Below are 24,326 nucleotides of genomic sequence, written 5' to 3'. Positions count from 1 at the left end.
GGGTGGGGCACTGAGGGGAGGCAGCCCTACTTTTTCTTCTCATTAGCAGTTTCAGTCCACAGCTGGGAATCTAGGTGGCACTCTCCCCTGTGACCAGTTGGAGATAGTTTTTCGGGGTTTTGTTTTGTTTTGTTTTTTGCTTGTACCATAGACCACAAGGGCAGAAAAACCAAACAGATGAGGAGGGAATCCCATCAGGGGAATTCCTGAGGTGAGATGTGAGGGAATGAGGACTTTGCTACTTGGCACATTTGAATGAGGTGGGAGCCCGCATCCATAGCCTTGTCTGACCTCCCTCAGGTGGGGCTGCCTGGGGCACAGCCACACTTCCGACTGGGACATGCTCTGCTTGCTGCTGGGAGGAAGTGGTGGGTCTTGAAGACCATATTGGGGACCAGCTCTGACACTAACTGTGTGATCTTAAGCAAAATTACTCACCTGTCTGAACCTGTTTTCTCTTCTGTACAATAAGCAATACTTGTCTTGTCCAACGCTAGGAAAACAAAGTATGATCATGTATGTCAGTGCTCTATAAATTGGAAAACATTCTAGAAATAATTATTATTCCTGAAGTGAGGGAATTTATCTCAAGGGTCCGTCCTTATCTCAGAATTGTTATTACTGTAATAAACCTTTTTGCTGAAACCCTTTATTTACTGATATTTACAAATAAGTCCAGCAATGCATTCCTTTGATTTTTATTCCTGCACCTTGGTCTTTTTTTAAATTATTATTTTTTAAACTTTTTCTTTGAACTCTGTTTAGGTGGTGGGTTTTAGTTTAGTGTTTGTTGTTGGGATTGTTATTTTGTTTGGTTTTATTTTTGGCTTGGAGGAGGAAAGTCATCGATTTTACCAAGCTGCATAATTTGTCCAAGCCTGACTCTTCTAACTCTAACATCCCTTATTTTTCCAGATACGGCCTCAAGGTGGACATCTGGGCAGCAGGTGTAATCACTTATATCCTGCTGTGTGGTTTCCCTCCATTCCGTGGGTATGGGCAACAATCTTTTATTCAGCGCCGACAAAGCATTTCTCTACTCTCCGAGTGATCCATTAGCCCTTCTTGCACAAAGGAGCCTGCGCCAGGAAAAGAGCACAAGAACTTCAGTTGCAATCCCTGTTATTTTTTCCCTGTTGTGTCATGCATGCTAATTTATATGCCTTCCATATTTCTTCCCCATATCATTAAAAACTCTTTCTTTTTTTTTTTTCTTTTTGGTTTTGAGACAGAGTCTCTCTTTTGCTCAGTCTGGAGTGCAGTGGCAGTCTCAGCTCACTGCAACTTCTGCCTCCCAAGTTCAAGCAGTTCTCCTGCCTCAGCTTCCTGAATAGCTGGGATCACAGGTGTGTGCCGCCACACCAGTTACTTTTTGTATTTTTAGTAGAGATGGGGTTTCACCATGTTGGCCAGGCTGGTATTGAACTCCTGACTTCAAGTGATCCGCCTGCCTCAGCCTCCCAAAATGCTGGGAATACAGGTGTGAGCTGCCGCACCCGGCCCAAAAACTCTTCCTTAATTTACCAAAACAGTTTCACACTGACATTTTTCAATCGGTTAAAAACACACATTTTTACACATTTATGGGGGGAAAGGAAGGGCTCCAGTGCCTGAGACTGAAAAGATGAACACTGAGTTGATATCTGAGTGCTGTTTTTCCTTGTTGTCGTTCATCTAAACAGAAGTGGTGATGACCAGGAGGTACTTTTTGATCAGATTTTGATGGGGCAAGTGGACTTTCCTTCTCCATACTGGGATAATGTTTCCGATTCTGCAAAGGTAGGTGTCCAGTGCCTTCCTCTTCCCTATATTCTGTGTGTCTTAACGGAATTATTTATTCCAAATCATTGTGTGCAAAGAAACTAATGACATCATAAGCATGATTTCTGTACACATTTTAGTTGTAATTGCTAGGTTTTCCAAGATTTCACAGTCATCAAGTCATCTGTTCCCAGACATCCCAACAAGTACTTATAAAGCATCTCCGTCTGCTGCCTTCATCTCTCTCAGGTGCCATTCCAGTGACATTGCTGTAGCCTCTTGCTGTGCTCCACCCTCGTCAGGCTTGAGCCCAGCTCAGATTTCTATATGGCCTGTGGTTTCACCTCTCTCAGCTCTTGACTTAATGACTTAATTTCTCAGTGAAGCCCTCCCAGACCATCCTGGTTCCAATTGCATCTCTTAAACCTTACCTGGCTTGCTGTATCCTACTTGTCTGTTTTATTTTTCTCCAGAACACTTACACCTGCGTGTGCATCTGGTATGCCATCTAACTACCTATCTCTCTACCCAAAAAAAGATAGATATAAATAGGTAGGCATATCTTCTTTATATAGTTAATTTCCAGACTCTCTCCACTGGAATGCAAATTCTGCAAAGGCAGGGATTTTTATCTATTTTGTCCATTGCTGTACCATCACTGCCTAAAGTATGACCAGTATAGTGGTGCTCAATATATATTGAATAAATGAATAAGTATATGAATGAATCCATCAATTAATCAGAGGGAAGAAAACTCAACCTCAATGTAGGTTGAAATCATCAAGAAAGACTTTATGGGGAAGCTATGATTTAAGTTGAACCTTGAATAATAGCCAGGATTTAGAGGCAGAGGGGGAGAAAAACACAAGATTCATGGTTTTTATCCCATGAAACTAAAAGATCGTCCTTAACATGGATGAAGGTGATGGTTGCACAACAATGTGAATGTACTGAATGTCAGTGAACTGTGCACTTGAAAATGGTTGAAGTGGTAAATTTTATGTATATTTTACCACATTAAATAATATTTATAATAAATCAACTTCTAAGAAGGCTATAAAAATCTTACATTGAGATGTTTGTAGACTTTGAGGAGAAAAAGGAAAACCTTTTCATTGCTCTTTTTGAAATTTATATTATGTCTCCAAGTGCTGACTTAAATGTTTGAAAATTTGAGAAAAATGTTCTCAATAATTATCTTGAGAAATAATTATCTTTTGATTGCTCAATGTTTATGCCTTTGCTTTTGCCATGTCCTGAATGTGAGTTCCCTTTAAAAGCCAACCCCTCAGACGTGACCACTTTGTGTAGAAAATGATGCATATGGAGTGCAAGTCTCTCATTTTCTTCAACTGTCCAGGAACCTGCCAGAAAGGGAGTGTCAGAGAAAGGTGCAGGCTAAAGGAGATGAGACGATACAGCTGCAGGGCTGGGGGCTCCTCAGGAACCTGTCCAGCTCCGCATGCCATCACTGCATGACCTGAGGGCTCACAGTTACTGACAAATAGGACCATCTCCTACACCTCCATAGCAACTGCAAAGGGCATCACACACAGCAGATACTTTCATGAGTTCTGGTCCAAGTTAGAAAGTGAATGAAGAAGACTGAGTGAACTCTCTCCCTCAATGAAATTAAATCACCCCCTTCCCGAGTGGTACTATAAAACCTGTGTATGTAAGGAACTGGATAATGCATATCTAACCATTTTGTGACATGGGAACTTCTAATCCAAAGTGGACAATTGTATAGCATACTCATCGTTAAGACCCAGGTAAAGCATTCCTGGTCCAAGTCCATTTGAGCTCATGAGGAAGTTCCATTAATTTCAGGATGATGAAATTGTTTACCTCTTAATAGTTCTATTTTTCTTTGTATTGATTTGTCTGGAAATTTTTGAAGCAATTGTAACATATTTCTTTAGAATTCTTTAGCTACTAAAGGATCAATTCTATCTTGCCACCTAGCTGTTGACAATTCTGTGTCTTTCCTCATACCTTTCTTTCAAACCTAAGTATGCTGTCTTGAAATTAGGGGGAAAATTTCATTTTTCCTTTCAGCTGCTAAAGTGAAATTTTAAGTAAAGTGTTTTTTTAAATGTGACTTCTATATTAAACTAATTAATAAATATGTCTTTAACATGCAAAATGCTAGACAAAGAAAGGAATATTAATTCCTTAACTTGTATAATTTCTTTTCTACTACAAACATTTTTATGAAATTGATTCTGATATTAATTTAATTTTTCTTCAACCACAAGCTATGTACTTACAATCCCAAGTGCTTACCTTTTTTAACTTTTGAAGGTGATAAATAGCCACAGGTAAGTGGAGTTGATGTATTTAAGATTTAGAGCTTTTACAAGTGCTTTTCGAAACTAAAAGAGAACTCTTGCATTTGCACACATCCAGCTTTTCACCTTAAATTCAGATAAATGGATTCTAATGTTCCCCTTCACAGGAGCTCATTACCATGATGCTGTTGGTCGACGTAGATCAGCGATTTTCTGCTGTTCAAGTCCTTGAGCATCCCTGGGTTAATGTAAGTGACTCGCACCATTTCCTATGTTCTCTCCTAACATTCCTTTTAAAAATCAGTTGAAGATTTTCTAATGTTATCGCCTCCTTTTGAAAGTGTTGTGGGCCAGGCGCAGTGTCTCACGCCTGTAATCTCAGCCCTTTGGGAGGCCGAGGTGGGTGGATTTCCTGAGCTCAGGAGTTGGAGGATAGCCTGGGCAACGTGGCAAAACCCCATCTCTACCAAAAATACAAAAAATTAGCTGGGCATGGTGGCACAAGCCTGTGGTCCCAGCTATGAGGAGGCTGAGGTGGTAGGATTGCTTGGCCCTGGGAACCAGAGGTGGTAGTAAGCCAGGATCGTGCCACTGCGCTGCAACCTGAGTGACAGAGTGAGACACCATCTAAAAAAAAAAAGAAAAAAGGGTTGTGTTTCATTTTGTTCGCCCCGCCCCCATATGTGCCAGGACAGTTACAGGATCTTAGACTTGTTCCATGAGGACATCTGGTGTATCCATTACATTTTATTCTGATGAGACTGCCTTCTAACTGGTGAGGTGCCAGTGGTCTCAGTCTTCTACCCCACAACCTGCTTTCTGCGGTCCAGATTAGAACTGAATAGTCATCAAGAAGACATAACAGACTTTCTGAGTCTGTCCTGCTTTTTGCATGATTCCTGCCAAAAGTGCAAGTGACCTAAGGGTTTCGGCATACACCTTGGGCTACTGCATTGCAGCACTTCTTAAACTTGAATGTGCTCACAAATCACCTGGAGAGCCTGTTAAAACACAGTTTCTAACACAGTAGATTGGAGGCTCTGCATTTCCAAAATCTCCCCAATGCTGCCTCTGTGGCTGTTCTTTAAGTACACGGGTCTAATGATATTTCATTAACTATGAAGGAATTCTCCAGAGCAGAGTCATTATTTTTTAATTCTGTGTTTCTCTACAACCGATGGGTAAAATTTGTTTTGATTAATAATACTCATAGTTGGCTGGGCTCAGTGGCCCACACCTGTGATCCCAGCACTTTGGGAGGCTGAGGCAGGCAGATCGCTTGAAGCCAGGTGTTTGAGACCAGCCTGGTCAACATGGTGAAACGCCATCTCACTAAAATACAAAAATTAGCTAGGTGTGGTGGTGCGCACCTGTAATCTCAGCTACTCAGGAGGCTGAGGCATGAGAATAACTTGAACCCGGGGTGCAGAGGCTGCAGTGAGCTGAGATTGTGCCACTGTACTCCAACCTGGACAAAAGATTGAGACTCCATCTCAAAAAATAATAATAATAGGCTGGGCACGGTGACTCACGCCTGTAATCCCAGTACTTTGGGAGCCCAAGGTGGGCAGATCACTTGAGGTTAGGAGTTTGAGACCAGCCTGGCAAAGATGGCTAAACCCCATCTCTATTAAAAACAAAACAAAACAAAAAAAAACAGAAAAAATTAGCTAGGCATGGTGGCATGCACCTGTAATTCCAGCTACTTGGGGAGCTGAGGCAGTAGAATTGCTTGAACCCAGGAGGCGGAGGCCGCAGTGAGCGGAGATTGCACCACTGCACTCCAGCCTGGGTGACAGAGCAAGACTGTCTCAAATAATAATAATAATAATAATAATAATAATGCTCATAGTTAATACTGATAGAATGCTTAACTTCTAGAGTCTGCCAGAAGTATTTTAAGCGTCTTATATACCTTAACTGTGTTGTGTTTGTACTTACCGTGTTCTTCCCAACAACATTGTAACTTTGTAATCTAGTTTCTATGGTAATCCCCACTGATAGATGGGGAAGCTCCATCACTAGGTCTAATGGTTCCTACTGCCAGAATAGAAGACAGATATAGGCTTGAATATATATATGGACATGGTCATAGAAGTGGACGATCATAAAATTGCCAGCTCATTGATATAACTTTTACCAGCCTCCCTACTGCACTGAATCATCTGGCTGTACATTGAAGGCCACAAAATGTTCCATTTCTCTGAATTGTCACCTTGGTGAGTAGTCGAGTGGTTTGTTTTGTTTTCCAAAACAACAAAAGCTTGAGGTCAAGGCATGATTGAAAGCACAGTCAATGTGTCAGGTGACTACATATGGGGGGACAAGAACTTGGGATCTCATTCATGTTGTGCCACTAGGTGGCCATAGGTCTACATTCCAGCATTCTACGTGTCTGAATGTGATTCTTCACACTCCACTGGGAGGTTATATACAAATAATAGGAGAATATACATGAAAATGAGCATGTAGAGCTATGCAGTGAGGTTTATTTTAAGGCTTCTCATATAGCAGAGTTTTCTAACTGGTGCACAGACATGCAAAAATAGTAGTCCCCGCAGCCCTAGGGACAGGGGGCTGTACCGCCAGTATCCAGGAGTGGTCACTTCCAACCTCAACAACATCTGCATTCACCCCAGGGCGCTAAGCAAAAGTTACCCTTTCCTATGAAGCTGAAAAGATTAGGAAGCATCTTACTTGAGCCTCATAACAAGCCTACAAGATAAGCAGGATGGGTATTATTGTACCCATTTTACAGATGAGGAGACTAAAGCTATGCAGGGTGATTTTTTCAAAGTAGCCAAGCTTGCAGTTGAGCCAGAATTTGCAGCCAGATACCCTCACTTTCAGCCCAGGTGTTTTAAAGTCCCATGCACCACATTACATCTACCCCACCCTTTGTTACACATGAAAACATGGTAATGTTGTAAACAGGTAGGTACAATATGGACATTGTCGTCACTGCAATGATTGTTAGTACAAGTCAGCAACCTTTCCAAACTCACTTACCCAGGTCATGGTAACTTTTTCTTAGCTGTGCAGGGAGGAAGAGGCACAAGCCAGCTGCAGGCTCTCTGGGTGGCAGTGGTTGGTTCTGACTGATCCACGTGTTAATGCTATATGACAAAATGCTCTGATTCCTAGTGCCAAAGTTTCAATTCAGTGTATATAACTGAACACACTTATCCATTTGTGCTACTTTTTTTTAGTGATGCTTAAAGAGCCCATCCTCTGCAAGTCATCCTTGTTGTTGCTTAGGCATTTTATCTTTGCTCAAATTGTTGAAGAGTGGTGGCTTGTTTCATGGTTTTTGTATTCGTGTCTAACGCACGTTTTAACATGATAGACGCAATGCATTGTGTAGCTAGTTTTCTGGAAAAGTTGATCTTTTAGGAATTGTTTTTCCGATCTTCAATAAACTTTTTCTTTAAATTTCAAAGAAAAAAATAAAAGCCCACCATCCATAGATTGTCAAATTGCATATTAGCTCTGGAGAAACTGAGACAGGGTGACCACGCAGAAGAAACTAGACGATCTGAATTTGACATGTGGCCTTAAAAGGCTCCTGAAGAGCCGTAGAGGAAAGATATTCATAGATGACAAATAATCATTTTACTTTTTTGTTTGAGACAGGGTCTCGCTTCGTCACCCAGGCTGGAATGCAGTGGCACAATCATGGCTCACTGCAGCCTTGACCTCCTGGGCTCAGGCAATCCTCCTGCCTCAGCCTCCCAAGTAGCTGGGACCCCAGGTGTGCACAACTGAGTAATTGTTTTAAAAAGTTATACGCAGAGATTTCTAAATACATTTTTATCAGAGAGACACTGTGTGCCAGCCCTGCCTTCTAGGAACAAAGTCTGATACAACCAGACAGTTCCAGGGTAGTGAGAACGGCTACCCCAGTCTGCTCTGTGGGGAGACTTCCCAGAGCCCAGAGAAGGAGGTGCCAGAGCTCAATCCTGGAGAAGACTGGGAAGAAGATATCTGACAGTCAGTTCCAGCAGAATGTGCATGTTTGCTAGAAGATAACTTTGTAAATGTGAGCAAATTTGTTTGTATACATGAGGGGTCTGGAATGCTGTTGGGAACGGCATGAATCTTCCCCTGATTCCAGACCAAATGGCCCTATATTAATAATATCCCAACTCAACTGTGGTAAAGAAACAAAATTAAGAAGGCTTCTGGCTGTTACCAGTGAAAAAATAAGTTGCTCATTATGGCAATATATACGTGTCTCAGCAGTAACTTTCTGCCTCCTCTACCTGGTTTTGTGCACAGTTTTACACATGGTCCCACTTTGCTGATAATTATGTCCCATGGCTCCTTCTGGATCTTAGATTTCTGCTGTCCATTTCAGTTTTTCCTCTTAGATTTCCTAAAGGCATTTTCTAAAAGCAAGGAGAGAATTTAAGTAATCATCTAGGAGATCGAAAACTAAAAAAAAATACCCTTTCTGCAATTCAAACAGACTTACCATCCTAAAAAAAAATGGTTTTAATAAAAGCTTTTTAAGGACTCAAGTGAGTGCTTAACTTTTGAAATTATCTTTATGAAGTAACTAAATCAGAAAACAGATTTTTTCTTCATCTGAAAATAATCAATTGTTAAAAGTAAGCTTTCACAATCAGCATTTAGCATTTGTTGATGTCTCCAAGTACAACAAATGAATGGCCAAGCAAATGAAATAAATAAATTAGGGATTTCAAAGAATATCCGTTTAGTAAGACATTTTGCATTTGGCAATTGAATTATATCTGATTACCACAAAGGAGAGAAGGGGGGAGAAAAGTACTAATAATTACGTGAACCCTAAGGACGTTGTCAAAAAGCTCTTTCTCTGCTCTCATTAGTTCTAATTTTCTCTATTGCTTATACCATGACTTTTTTACTTGACATACTTGGAATTGAAAAGGCAGTCTTGGCCAGGTGCAGTGGTTCATGCCTGTAACCCTAGCACTCTGGGAGGCCGTGGCGGGTGGATCACTTGAGGCCAGGAGTTCAAGACAAGCCTGGCCAACATAGTGAAGCCACACCTCTACTAAAAAAAAAAAAAAAAAAAAATTAGCCCAGTATGGTGGTGGGTGCCTGTAATCACAGCTATTGGGGAGGCTGAGGAATGAGGATGGCTCGAACTTGGGGGCAGAGGTTGCTGTGAGCCAAGTTTGAGCCACTGCACTCCAGCCTGGGTAACGGAGGGAGACTCTGTCTCAAAAAACAAACAAACAAAAAGAAAGAAAGAAAGAAAAAGGAAAGGTAGACTTATATAAAACAGAGAGTAGAGCATAGGGCAGCAGAATGGAAAACCTACTTGGCAAAAGTCACTTGTTTTAGCCTCATCCAGGAGCTTCCTCTAAGTTCACCTTTATTTTTCACACGTCCTGGGTCCGAATCCCACCGTGCTCTGCCGTATTCTCGCCCTTTGCTCTGTTGTTGAAAGAGTCATGAGCGAGGCCTCTCTGTGGATGGTTCCAATGAGCCACATGAACAAAGCCATCGTCAGTAAGCAGCCACACGTCTGGAAGAGGAATATAGACCCACGGGAGGAGCATCAGCTCACTCACCTGTGTGACCTTGGGCAAGTCTTTTCTCTCCTTCAAACCTGTTTTCGTATCTGTGAAATGGAGAAAATAGGATTCTCCTCTCCACTTGCTATAAGGATGGGAAAAGGATCATATAGTTGAAGAGTCTGAGAGGGCAATCTGAAGTCCTAGCACCTTGTAGGTACTTAGCAAATATTTGGTGAATTTGAGTCTGAGCCAGGCGACAACTGTTTCATCCATTGCTATGTGCTGATGAAATGCAAATTGTGATTAATGTTGGTGAATGAGAAGCTTGATTAAGGAAGAAAGACTGTCGTCCCCCAACATGGTCCTGTTTGTGTGTCACAGATCCAGATAGATAATATGTGTATCACCAGCTCTGTTACTTTCTGCAGCATCACAGCTACTTTAATGTAGTTACAAAATACCAACAAAATTATCCCAAATACGTTTCTTTACCCTATTACCCATCTAGTGGAGAACAATATGATTTAGGCACATTTATTATAATATAAGAATAAAATAGGCAATAATATATCTTGACCTTTCCAGGAATTGGAAAGAGGGTTGAGTCACTTTCCCCACAAATGATGCTTTATTGATAGAACATGTCGGTTCATGATAAGTTCATAAACAGAATTGACATTTCCAGAAAAAAAATCTTATATATAATTAGGATCAAATTATCATCATTGTGATATTTTAAATATATTGCTGTCATTCCATTTTTATTTTCAAAATGTTTATCTACCTTATCCCGAGTTATTCTTCTGATACCCTAGGATGCTATAATTTTATGAATCTATGTTTTACATCAAATTATTTTGCCAATTTAACAGATTTAAAAAAACTGAGGGCCGGGCACAGTGGCTCATGCCTGTAATCCCAGCACTTTGGGAGGCCGAGGCGGGCAGATCACCTGAGGTCGGGAGTTCGAGACCAGCCTGGCCAACATGGAGAAACCTCGTCTCTACTAGAAATAAAAAATTAGCCGGGCGTAGTGGCACATGCCTGTAATCCCAGCTACTGGGGAGGCTCAGGCAGGAGAACCGCTTGAACCCGGGAGGCAGAGGTTGCGGTGAGCCAAGATCGTGCCATTGCACTCTAGCCTGGGCAACAAGACCGAAACTCTGTCTCAAGGAAAAAAAAACAAAACAAAACTGAGGCTCAAAGGAGTCTAGCCTGAAGCCCACTGGAGCCTCTAACACAGGTCTGATGCCTGGGTTTTGCCCCCAGACATTCTGATTTAATTGGTTTGCACTGGCTTCCTGGCATCAGGACTTTTAAAAGCTCACAGGTGATTATAATATGAAACGAAGTTCAAGAACTTTTGTACTAGAAGAACAGACTGGTTTAAATAAATCAAGTATAGTTATTTAGCCAATTCAAGACTTTGTATCACCTTCCTGGCCTTTACACTTTAGTTTACCTCCTATATTCCACCTACATACTCTTTTGAAAAGATTCTGCTAAGTCCAGATATCCAAAAAGAAAAAGAGAGCAAGAGAAAGAAGAAAAAATAGAAGCCTGGATAATCTCCCAAGATATTCCATGTTGACTAACAAAAATCAGCCCTACCCACACACACACAAATGTAAACATTCATCTTATTGTGCTGGTAGAATTTGCTAGCAATTAAGTGAAGCCCAATGACACTGTAATAATATATAAAACCACTTATTTATATTCATAAATTTTAAACAATGACATGGAATTGCAGTTTCCATATGGGCATTTTATCCTGTCCTTGCTCTAAGATAAATCTTAACTTGCCTTACATTTTCTCCCAAAGTGCAGTGTGAATTGTAGACAGAGAATCATAGGGCCATGCTGAAGAGAGTCAAGGGGACTGGGGGTGCCATGCAGGTGGGGACGGTTAATAGGAGTCAAGCACACTGGGAGGTGCAGTGGAACTGCTATTGAAGCGTCCTTTAATGACCTTGGAATGGTTTAAAACTAAGTGGGAATATTCTAGCAGTAAACTGCTCAAGACTGCCATGCTTCTCCTGAGTTTACAGATATTAATAATAGAGTCTGGCAATGAATAGACTGCAAACCAGATCCATGATTCAAAACCAAAAATCCACAAGGGGATGAGAATTTTCTAAAGCATGATGCCTGAAATGGTTTCCCAGAGGAAAGCGAGGAATTCTGCACTACAGAGTGACTTCACATCCGTTCCCCCACAAGCCTCCCCACAGCTCTTCCCCAGTAACCCCTAGAGAAATGGAGACCAGGAGGCCAGGTCTCCTATGGACAGTGGTGAGAGTTCATTTTCCATTTTGCAAACTAATTTTGTTCGTGTCAGTTGCAATGCTCTGCCAAGTGGTGGATGGGAATTTCTAAATCAAAAACTACTAACCTCAAACTACAACCAGCCTGCGTCGAACTTCAGAAACCACCACCAGACCAGAATGTATGGTAATAATACTATAACTATTTGTAAAATACTGCCAGATTTGTCACGTTTAGAAAATTCATAGCACATTTTTGGCACATAATCTATTCTGAATAATGGTGATAAAGATGTATATATATAAATGTATGTTTTTAACGTCCCTATTTATTTTATTGATGCATGACAGTAAGTTAGCTAAATCTCTATCATCCATCTGTATGGCGCAGGTACAGATTTGATCCCTGCAAAGCCAATTGTTTAAGCCTTTTTATCCAATTATGCTGAAAACCTTCAAAATTTATATAAAAACACTGCAGACTTTTTCACTGTCATGGGGTGTGTGTGTGTGTGTGTGTGTGTGTACATGTATGTGTTTTACCTACTCCAGCTGAGACACCTTATTTCATTGGAAAAAAAATCCTGGAACGTTTTAAGATTTATGGAGTCAAAAGCCTCTCTGACAGCTTGTGAGAGTTGTTTCGCTACTTGCATTGCTTCAATGTGAACTAATAACCCAGGGGAAGCTCAAACCTTCACTGGAATTTAAAGCTGGAGGCCTTGACCTCCAGGCCCCAGTATCTGAAAGAGTTGCTAGGAACCTTGATAGGAGATTAGGACCAGGACAGGGCTGGGAAATGATAAGGAAATCCATTGTGAGGTGGCTAGAGAGCAAACTCCCAGCTCAAGAACTGGCAGTGGGAGGAAAGCCAGGTGAAGGCAAGTTTCTGAAAAGATGCCAATGGTGGGGAGTGAAAAGAAGGTGGGGTTATTCAGCAAGAGCTGAATCTTTCTCAGTAAGTTAAGTAGGGGCTGCTCTTATGGAAACCCAGCTATCTTTCCCCATATTTACACCTAGGCTGGTAAACACAGCCTGTGCCGATCATAGGGCAACCCTGTTGGCTCCATGCAACTTTATTCTGCCCGGTGTCAGCCAGGCCTTGCTGCACTGCTTGCTGCACATAGGATCCTAGAGTTTTGGCCCTAATAGGTCACGTTGACACATCCCAGATTAGTGGACACCCAGTCTCCACTTGACAGAGAATTTCTAACTGTGTTCCACTGGGTCCCTGAAATGCTCAGCGTCTCTTTTATTGACCACCAGATGATTCCCAGGCTCCATTAAGTCGTGTCCAAATATTGTCTGGTTTGTTCGGCCCCTAATTCAATTCTCCTTCCCCCTCACCACGGTGCCACTTTCATCATGGATTCACTGAGTATTTCCATTTAGCAGTTAAGCAGCCCTTTTGTAGCTGATGTCATGCTAGTGAGCATCCTCAATTGATGCAACCTGGTGTGGGAAAAAGAACAGAGTTTCAGGCCTGGTTCTATGCTGACTCAACCACTTTCTAGCTGTGTGACGTTGAGCAAATGATTTAACCTTGCTGAGCCTCATTTTGCCCATGTTCAAAATGGGACTAATAAATGGACGGAAGTTTGAGGAGGAAAGAGATCATACGTGTAAACAGCAGTTAACACTTGTGTCACCTTCCTCGCCCTGCCGTCCTCTTTTAACTTCCCTCCCCCGCACCTCTGCTGGTTCTCTCTTTGTTTCATCTTTGCCTCAGAGAAGGAGGTAAACCTATACCTCCCCAAGGCAAACCACTTCAATTCTACCCTCTGTCCCTACCCTGCCCTTTCTCCTATCTTTCAACTCTCCCTTTTCACTAGCTTCTTATTCTAAGACCACAAATATGCTCAAGTTTCTTTCATCCTAAAAAGAAAAACCTTTCCTCAACCTTCTCCACAATCATGTTTTTCGAAGTATCTCATCATTGAAAGCTCATTTGATCACTTTGCCCGAGATAGCCTGGAACTCTACAAAGAGATGGTAAGAAGTGCATGTCTAATCTTGGGGGTGAGGCCAGTAGGGTACCCAAGGTGGCCCCTTTCATTCTGGCAGAACCCGACACTCTGCCAAGGCATGATACTAATATTCAGAAGACTTTCAGTATCATTTTATCCCTTGTCAAATGTTGAAAAACTCTCAAAAATTCTAACTTAGATCCCAAACGCTATTGTCCAACTTAAATTCCAGGGGCCTTTTGTTTCATTCACCAGTCGTTGTTGGTTGTGTTTGTTTGTTTGTTTGTTTGTTTTTATTTGAGACGGAGTTTCGCTTTTATTGCCCAGGCTGGAGTGCAATGGCGCAGTCTTGGCTCACTGCAAACTCTGCCTCTGGGCTCAAGCTATTCTCCCGTCTCAGCCTCCTGAGTAGCTGGAGCTGGGACTACAGGCATGCGCCACCACGCCCAGCTAATTTTGTATTTTTAGTAGAGTCGGGGTTTCTCCGTGTTGGTCAGGCTGGTCTCGAACTCCCGACCTCAAGTGATCTCAGCCTCCCAAAGTGCTGGGATTACAGATGTGAGCCACCGCATTTGGCCTCATTCACCATATTAATAAAAACATTTTTTACATACACCATTCAATTCACCCTTGTGTTTAGAACTCTGAACGTGTAATCCTAATTCTTTGTAATTATCATCTGATTTCTCTTTCACTTGTAGAGTGAACCAAGAGCTGGATAATGTACTATAAAAATACCTCAGTAAAGGGAAGGTAGTCCTTCACATTTGTTAAACTTACGGTCCTCTTATTAAAAAGCTGTATTCCTAATGGAGATGAAGGCTTCAATTCTGGGATCTTTTGGGTATTCATTTACGGCCAATCTTCTCCTGTCTTTTCAGCTTTCTCTGCCATTACCATGGCACATAAACTCTTAACTAGAGACAAACTGTTCGACTTCTTGTTTGGCAGACATGACTTTGTGGCTTCCCACTTGCACACACTGCACACCGAATATCATCGTACCTCCTCTCTGCCTGTCAACACACTCTCCATCATTAAGGGCCAGGTCAAGTCCCATATCTCTCATGAAGTCGGCTGTAACTGTTCACACCAGAAAATATGCCCTTTCTCCTCTGAACTTCTTTGGTGAATCTAGCTGAGCCATCCAGCCATGCAGCCTTGTAACAGCTCCTTTTTATCTTGTTGGCCTGTTTCACGATTTTACGTAGTGTGTGCATGTTTTGTCTCCCAATTAGCCTGCAAGGTTCTGCTGAACAGAGATCACATCTTCCTCCCACACTCTGCTATTCCTAACATAGCCCTTGACAAGGTTGGCACTTCATGTGGCCCTGCTACTCTTCCCTCCCCAAGTAGCATCCCCACTCTACTGGAATTTCGCCTTGTTTCTAACACCAAAAAATAGAAATAGTGCAAATTGATATAATGAAAAAGCACTGGGGGTTTCCAGTAAAGCCATTAGAATGGATTGTGCTTAACTCGGGGATAAATGCCTTGGAACAGGCCAGTTAGACCCAAGTTATGAAGAAAAGAAATGGAGCAGGGGGTCTAGGAGAGCAGGGCTCATGCCTGTCTTTGCTCGCCATCATTTCTCCCCGAACTACTGTAGTGCCTGGTCCATGTAGGCATGCAGTTAATGTCCATTGAATAAGTGAATGCCCAAATGCTGAAAGAAAAAGCAAATGACATGTGGAGGGACCAGCTCGTGCAAAAGGAGCCAGCACATTATGCTTGAGAAGCAGCAGACTTATTTTCCTGGGTGGAACCAAGAAATTACCTGCAAAATGATGGAGAGGAAGAAGAAAAGAAAAATAATGAATGGCATCGAAGTGATTGCCAGGAGTTTCTTTTTAGCAGTGAGTTACAAACACTCTATTGTTCATTCATTTATTCCACAATTGAGCATCTACTATGTGCCAATGCCCTATGCTAAGACCTGGAGATTCTATAGTGAGCAAAACACAGTCTCTGCCTTGAAGGATCCTGCAGCCTTTTCATCATGAACTCTAGTAAGTGGTGGCACATACTTATGACCCTGGTTATTGTGATTCTAACAGTATTTAGTACAAGAGAACCATGTGTCCAGCCTCAGTCATAAATGGCTCCAGCAGAGAATAGAGACCTTGGTTAAAATAAGCTCCAATATAAACCACGTCATAATAACAGATGATTTGAAGGCAGCAAGAAAGACTTAAAATTTAAAGAAGATCTTTCTGCCTGGAAGGCTGCCTGGAATTTTAGAATGGCCAAATGAGTAACTGTGGAACAGCCCGAGTTTATTTATGGGCCATGCAGAAGCCCAAGTTTGCCATCCAAGACCCTTGGCTTTGGGTCTAAATGATGGGTTAAGAGGAAAAAAAAAATTAAAAATAAGATGTTCACACTGAATTTTTTTTTCTAGTCATCTAGATTAACTTGCTCTTTGACATGTTCCTAGAGCCGTGGTCGGAATAGATTTTATTAGAAACCAAAAACAGAAATTTTTTTTTTTAATTTAGAGACAAATCTCTGAGGGTCAGATGACACAAAGCAAATTAATTTTAGAGCAGATGTGGAAATGAATGAGACCTTGGAGCAGTACTTCCAACAATAGTGTTTAATGAGTAGACATTGGTTGGTTTATTTCTGACATCTTATGAATTCTAAGATCACTGCCTGTGACTAGAAGATTTGGCTTTCATTTTTCATTTATCTCATTTTCTTTCTTTTTCTCTTCTCTTTATTTCTTTTTCTCCAGGATGATGGCCTCCCAGAAAATGAACATCAGCTGTCAGTAGCTGGAAAGATAAAGAAGCATTTCAACACAGGCCCCAAGCCGAATAGCACAGCAGCTGGAGTTTCTGTCATAGCAGTAAGCATCTGAAATATCCACCTATAACTTTTTTAAAGCAACCCACCTAAGAGACAGGCATTACTCAGGAGATTCTCCAGTCAGAGACAGCAGAATGGGTCATTTCTTTAGACAGCTCAGCCACTTAATGCACTAGAGGAGGTATGGGACTTATATATATTATGTGTTTCTGCAGATCATTTCCCTGGGCGTCACATCATTATCCAACACCTCCAGGGTGTCTCGCAGTGTATATTAATTTTATGATTTATTTATTTAAAACCGAAAACCTCCCCCATGCTGTACTCTGTGCCAATGCAAACTTCTTGGCTCTAAGAAAAAGAGTTCATAGTGTCCTTTTGCTATGACCTAGAAAGGAAAGGCAAGCTGAGAGAGACGACATTGCAGGGAGAGCTTGGAACACTATAGATCTTGATACGAGACCTAAATTAAAGTCAAAGCATAGCAGAAAGCTACGCAGTGAGATTTTCAGTGAAACTGAATTACTGTGAACACCCAACGAAGTCACGATGTCTTGCTCCTTAGAAATTTCTGTTCTTAAAGTTGAAAGTCTTTTAACATTTACTATTTTATTGATGCGGCTGCACAAGGCCTTTCTTTTCTGTTCTATACATGCAGACATACACTACATGCAATTTGATCGCAGCTCTAGGCAAAGATTAAATTGGGCCGAGGAATAATGAAACCTCATACTTCCTGGTGTCATATTCTAGAGTAAATGTATTCAAGTTCCAGTTACTTGAGTTTTTAATAATTTCCTCTTTTTTTCAGAGTATGTAAATTTTAATAGCATATTCAATCTGAAAATCACTTGAGCTGTTTTTCTTCTCCAAACAAAGAATTTAAGACACTAGGATGTGGACTTTTTCAAAAGTATTTATGCTATTAAACAGCACCTCTCACTCATGAGCAGTACTGAATATTTAACCACTTCTCTGGGTGTTTTTAGTTTCTTTCTTTTTTTTCTTTTTTGGTTGCGCGAGAGCTCTAAAAAAAACTGAAGATAAACGAGTGATCTGTTTGATACCACCAATCCCAGATCTTGGTTACTAAATACTTGATATGAGGTTCCAGAATTTGCAAATGGTACGAATGCATGCGTACACACCCTCATACTCTTTGCATTTCATGTTTCTCGATTGAACCCTTTCAATAGTGATTTACATGCGTGTGAGCAACTGGCACATGTGTAAAGTGAAAGGGAATGCCTACTCTTCCAGATGTTCCTCAGTGCCGCTGAAGTTTTAAAATTGCAAGTTGTTCTTGCCCTCTATCTTTAATTCTTTCTAAGAAAATTCAATGTAGAAGTAAATTAGCCTCTACATCTTCCATAGATGGTCAGTGTTCTTTGTTCTGAGCTGATACTCAGTCAGTAAGTTTTGAAAGCAACAATCTCATAGTGATTCTCTACTAAACCAGACATTCTATACTCTGTTTCCATTGTTCATTCAAGATATATGTCTATTCCAAACATTTGATTCCACAGTTTTCTTTTGGAATGGACTGCCAGCACGCTTGTCCATGAAAGGGACTGTTTTTCTCCTGCTAAGGGCTTACAGCTGCTAGAGAGAGTGCCTTTTCCACCTCTGTCGTTTTGCTTTTGTTTTCTTTTTTTTTTTCCTGGTCTTTTATTTTAATCAGTCTTTGCTTAAGTTTGCCTTGGTTGCTCAATATTGGTTTGTTCACAGTATTCTAGGAATCTTACAATGACTAAGGGCAGGAACGTCAGGGCAATTTTCCAATTGACAAACAACACATATTTGAGGGGAAATCCTATTTTAATCAAAGTTGGATAAATTCTGAAGCGTTATCCATATGAATTCATTAAAACCTCATCTAGGTGGATCTCAAAACACTCATTAGTATTTGAAGATCAAAGATCCACTATTTTTTTTTCCTAAATGTCATGATTGGACCACTTTGAATGCAATTTTGAATGCAAGTTTCTCAATTCATCACTAACATGGTTTCCATGGAAACTGCACAAACTGGTAATATACTTACAAATTGTAAAGTGGGCTGTGTAATGCTGAGTTATGCATTGGTTGCATGCTTGTTTAATCTTTACCGCTGCAGAGGTTTTTTTTTTTTTAAATAATTATCAACTTAATTCAGATTCAAAATTACTGGCTGGTTTCAGAAAACTATATCTTAAAAAATGCTTGTCAGATCTATAGCACAATTCATATGTTAACTATCAGCATTAATATTTCAAGCATAAAAGAGAATATCAATGTAGATTTCAGAGATTGTTTTAAGAGAAACTGGTCTACCATACTATGTACATTTAGGCACCTTCTCCAGAATGCTTTTCCCTCATAAATATCTCTACCTTCTAGAAGAACTTGGCCGAGGTCATTAGCCACACAGTGTGGGGCTGGGAATTAGAAACTGGCTATTTTGGCCACCTTCATTGTGTTACTTTCAGAATAGCACTGGATACATCCAATTATATTGCATAACCATTTTTTCATTCTTAAAATGCAAAGGCTGACTATCAGGGGACTATCACAAGAAAAAGAAACCCTGGCATTAAATAATATTCCAAAGTATGACTGCCAAGAAAGATTATTCTACTCTGAAGCAAAATAAGTGGGAGGTAGAAGAAAAATTTTTTATAAATGGCATATTCTATAAAGACTATTTCATAATTTAATAATTTAATATAATGATTAATTTGCTCACATTATTAAAAGTTCAGGAATTGACATAATACAGTGATGACTTCTATTTGATAGATTCACAAAAACTGATTTCAGCATAAATTTCATTCAAACAGCATTTTCCGGGGTATATACACTGTCCCCAGAGGCTATAAAATAATGTATTTTAAACCGCCTTTACCATGGGACTAATTTTTTAGAATGACATACACCCTTTAGAATTTTTTAAAAACTTATTTAGGATGTAGTGTTAGTTTGTGGTTGGGTGGCGGTTGGGGAATCAACAATTAAATAACTAATTTTTAACTAGTACTTCTCATTCCTTAGTTAGAAACCTAACTACCTGCTGGAGATCACCAATGCTCATAAGAGAATCTGTGACACTTTTTCTTTCTTAGAATGAAAAAAGAAAAAAGCATACTGTCATAACCGGCAGCCTCTCTCACAGGTGTAATTTATGATATGAACATAGTTTAACATGTACTCATGTTCTGAACTGTAGTGTTTTTTGTTCATGTTGTCATTTTTTTCTTCGGCTTCACACTCCCTACATTATTAAGACCAAAGAAAGGACAAATGATAACTTTATATTAAGGTTGCAAGAGGGCCTCGAGTTGGCTAGGACAGTAATTACCAGCTGGAGGTTCACAGGGATCACACACCCTCCTGAAGGAGGAAAGGTGCTCTGAATTAGGTCAAGCCATGATATGAGGTGGAAGCCATTGCATTCCTTAGAACTGCAGCATTCTGTGCCTCTCAGAGACGCCATTGTCCCTCTGCTGCCTTTCTCAGTAGTTGGGGGATTTAAAAAAAAGAGAGAGAGAGAAAGGGAAACAAAAGGTTATTAAAATGCAATTTATAGACATAAAATGAATTAGAGATGACATTTTAACGGTGAACTTTTTGCGAGCTGAGGGAGGACAGAGAGGCATTATTAGATTTGCTCAGCTTGATGAAGAACCGATGACGAGGATGTCAGTTCCAATTTATTTTTCCTCATTTAACACTGTTTATTATTTTAACCAATAATTTTCCTAATGCTTTAAAGTTCTTCTTTTGCATTTTGCTCATGCAAATGGAGCATTTCAGTCTAATTGAACAAATCCATACTAATCAGCGTGCATATAATTGTGACACTGGGAAGCTTAGTTCTAAAATGAGACCTGTTATATGACACTTTGCCTGTAGATGGCAATAGAAAGCTAATTACTAAGTAGCTGTCTTTGTGGCCAGGCATACACCTTCATCTTCCTGAGAGCAAGTATACTTCGATTTTTTTCTCAATAAAACGAAACACACATTTTTAAAAAGATTAAAACTTCACATTACATTTTATGAACACTTGGATAGCCTAGTTTATAATCAGAACACCAAATCCTCCAAGCAGTTTTTAGTTTAAATGCCTGGTGCCCTGGCATGTTTTTGAAATGCCTTTGTGAATTTAGAAGTAGAAACTGTCATCAGCATCACGCCAGTAACGCACTTGAAAGAGCACATAAGCCCCTCTGAAGAAAGGTGTCCAAGTCGCAGCCTCTCGTGGGCAGAATGGGGAAGCGGGCACACAGCATGATTAGTGTTCTTCAGGTTTGGGGGATTGAATCTTTTATTCCCAGGTAGCCAAAAGCTAACATCTTATTCCAGGATGAACAACTTTGAGAACTTCTCCTGTCTTCTATTTATCGTACTTTGTGTTAATCATAAGCACTTAACTGTTCATACGCATTTTTAATATACAGTGAAAACTATTTTTTGTTTTATTTCACTTTCCATATTTTCATAGAGAAAATTTATTGACTGTTTTATACTCTATCTTCTTAGTTTAGAAATGTAATTAAGATTCACCTTTAATTAGATCATATACCTTTTATAAAAAGGAAAAGAAAAGATTCACCTTTAAGAGTAGCTCTGCTTTTGAAGATTAACTCCGAAATTTAAATTGCTGTAATTGATGAGGTTTCAAAACCTGATTCTTTTCCTCTTTCATTTCATAGTTATGAAGCCCTCAGATTTAAGCCTTATGCGGTAATACTCTATGGGGTCCAATCTGCTTTCTCTTAAGTGGCTAATGCTCATTTCAGTACTTTATTGAATTGTGAAGCATTTTCTAGTCTATGGCATATGAAGAGGTGTTTATATCTTTTGAAATTGAGAGGACATGATTAAAATGGTCATTCAAAAACTTATTTGAAGAACTAGATCTATTTGAGCAAATTGGCCTCCAAAATAGTCATGAGGTGTCATTTCCTGCCTTTTTGTTTTCAGTGTGCAGACTTAGGATATTAGCTAGTTACCCTGCAGAAGAGGCATCGTAACTATATATACATATAGAATCAATGAAGAACAGCTTGGTCTGGAGTCTTAATTCTTTAGCACAATGTTGATCCACTGAGTTGCCCCATTTCTCTCTGCTCAGCTGGACCACGGGTTTACCATCAAGAGATCAGGGTCTTTGGACTACTACCAGCAACCAGGAATGTATTGGATAAGGTATGAGATGGTGCAGCTCAACAGTCAGTGTTTCCATGGCAACGTGCTGGCAGTCTCCATTAACCAGTTCCTTCGGTGGATAAACATGCTTTTGATTTGTTATCCAGTCCATATGCTGCTTTATCAGTTTCATTTTAATCTTGATTGAGATGCCACACCCCCTCATTCCTTTTTTTCACCCATTATTCACACTGACATTTGCCAGCTTTCTTTCCATTGCACATGCTCAGTATCAATTTTCCTTATGGTTAAAAGGACAGTATATTTAGTGCTAATGCCAAAGCATTTTCCTGATGTTGCTAATTAAAACAATGATTTCCAGTGCTCTTCTGTCCCTTAACAAATGGAAGAACAATAGCACGCTAGTGTGTGTTCTATAGAAGTATATACTGTCATTTTAAAGTCATCAAGCCCAACCTTGACCTGATTAGATGGATAACAATGCATTTACACCTTAGTAGTAGAAGCACCTCAAAGTACAATGGGCTATAGAATGCATTGTGTGTGTTGGTAAGCTTGTGTTTTCAAATTCTCCACCTTTTTGTTTTGTTTTTGTTTTATTGTTCCCTCTTCCCCCTGGAAATCCCTCTATGTATTAGCTATTGCATGAATTTATTTTTCAATATTTTGTAACTGTCAGATTATTTAGCCGGCTTATCTGCTCAAGCAAAAGGGATTATGGGAGGTATCGATTTTTTTAAAACTGGGTTAAGAATTCTATCCAATCGTTTTCTATTCCAGTCAACTGCCCTGGCATTTCCTTTAAAGGGCATTGTTTGTGTCTCTTTAAGTTATCCACAAGCAGGATGGTTTTTGATGGTTTGAGAAATGAACTCTGAGAAATTCTAGGGAGCTTGTTTTCTCCACTTTAATGTTTCTGAAATGATCTCCAGGTAACATTCCACGACTTAGTGTTTGGAAAAAAAAAAAAAATTCCACTGGTTTTGGCATTTGTTTTCTCCAAACTATGGAGCCTATCTGTAGTAAGACAGTAGCTGCCTGATGTTGTTTCACGGTTAGACTGCAAAGTTTTACAAAAAATTAAAATATATATGTATGTGTGTATATATGCATATATAAAATATATATATTATACATAATGTATATGTGTATATATATATTTTATATATATAATATATATATATGATTTTAGCCCCAATTGTTACTCCTGGTTATTCTTCTATAATCAGACACTCAAAACATAGTACATAAGAAAGCAGAAAGGGGCCTACCTTGACAAATGATTCAGATATACTAAAATCATGATCATTTCCAGATCTGTTTAAAGCAAGAAAACACCCGAAGCTCAATAAAATTTTCTAAGGTCATTTTGACATACAAGGCGATTTGTGTCTTCTCCATTTATAATGCATGTAGGAGTTGCACATTCATTTATTTAATTTACCTACATAATTGGCCTTATAGATGTAGAAAGAACTTAATTTTTGACTTTATTTTGGAGGGAAGAGAGTGAGTTAGTCATAATCTGCCTTTGTGCAGACCCTTCTTTTTTGACTTTGTAACACAGAAGAGGATTCATCCATCTTTTACTTTTGCCTGAAAGAATATATACTTCCAGAAGAGTGCACCTATCAGGAATGCACATCTCTATAAATATAAACTGAACATGCCCCTGTAGGCAACACCCAGATCAGGCACAGAACATTCCTAGCACCCCAGGGGCTCCCTTCCAGGAAGGATCACTTCACCTCAAGGGTAAACACTGACCCTAGAGTCTAGCCACATTAATTAGCTTTGGCTGGTTTTGTACTTTATATAAATCGAATCACACTATGCTCCATCCTTTTTAAATTATATGTCTCCTAATGTCAGGAATATTAACCAGATATTTATGTGTAAAGTTAATATACAATTAAAAATAGGCATCAAGTATGTCTAATTATAGTTGTGCATATTTGTATTATAAAAATTACACATATAAAGTCATCTAATTTCAAAAACCTCTGGAAAATTAAATTACTAAATTTGTAGGATTAAGGATGGGAACTAAACCCCAAGAAAACACAATAATTAATAAACATAGCCAACTATAAAAAGGCCATTTAACTAAAATCCTAGTGATGGTTCCCATCAGCAGACAAAATGACACATCCCTGAATAATGGGCAGGAGCAGATGGGAAATAATCTCTTTTTTCTTGCACACATAAACTGCTCTGTTTTCCAGCTGGGGCAGTAACAACAATGTTTATAGTTAGTGCTGTACTGAACAGCGCACCCAGTATGTAAAGCTAAATTGGAGAAATGATGTTAAAAACTCATCGGCATATATGCTTAATTAGGAAGTTTTATAACGCCATTTAGCCCCAGAACGTACACGCTCTCCTTACTGATTGCAAGTGCTTGCCTTTTATCTCCGCAGAAGTGGGAGCATTTGTCTAACCATGGTGGCAGCCAACTTTCTAACATAAACAACCATTACAGGCGAGCATCCCTGCTCGCAATTGTTGTGTTTAAAGCGCTCATGGCTGTTTTTACTGCTGTAAGCCGAACACTTGGGAGTCACGCTGGCT

General features: G+C 39.9%; 1 protein-coding gene and 1 long non-coding RNA gene across 5 annotated transcripts in view; one reads left to right on the top strand and one right to left on the bottom strand.

Moving 5' to 3' along the window:
* Positions 1-24,326, top strand: part of DCLK1 (doublecortin like kinase 1) — a 346,715-nt gene that overhangs the window by 308,105 nt on the left and 14,284 nt on the right. For 2 of the 4 annotated variants that reach the window (XM_055245218.2, XM_055245221.2), the window contains 5 exons: positions 916-993; positions 1,683-1,779; positions 4,220-4,300; positions 16,531-16,644; positions 21,721-21,794. In XM_055245218.2, the coding sequence (XP_055101193.1) occupies positions 916-993; positions 1,683-1,779; positions 4,220-4,300; positions 16,531-16,644; positions 21,721-21,794 (444 nt within the window). The remainder of the gene's footprint in view (positions 1-915; positions 994-1,682; positions 1,780-4,219; positions 4,301-16,530; positions 16,645-21,720; positions 21,795-24,326) is intronic. The other 2 variants (XM_055245219.2, XM_055245220.2) reach the window with 1 other exon arrangement.
* Positions 7,894-24,326, bottom strand: part of LOC129464154 (uncharacterized) — a 60,333-nt gene continuing 43,900 nt past the window's right edge. The window contains exons 2-3 of the long non-coding RNA XR_008651455.2: positions 9,361-16,570; positions 7,894-8,440 (exon numbers count right to left, since the gene is read on the bottom strand). This is a non-coding gene — a long non-coding RNA (uncharacterized lncRNA). The remainder of the gene's footprint in view (positions 8,441-9,360; positions 16,571-24,326) is intronic.

The sequence above is a fragment of the Symphalangus syndactylus genome, chromosome 15 (genome assembly GCF_028878055.3).
Source record: "Symphalangus syndactylus isolate Jambi chromosome 15, NHGRI_mSymSyn1-v2.1_pri, whole genome shotgun sequence".
Classification (NCBI taxonomy): Eukaryota; Metazoa; Chordata; class Mammalia; order Primates; family Hylobatidae; genus Symphalangus; species Symphalangus syndactylus.
Note: the sequence above shows the minus strand (reverse complement) of the source record. Positions and strands in the feature narration are given on the sequence as shown.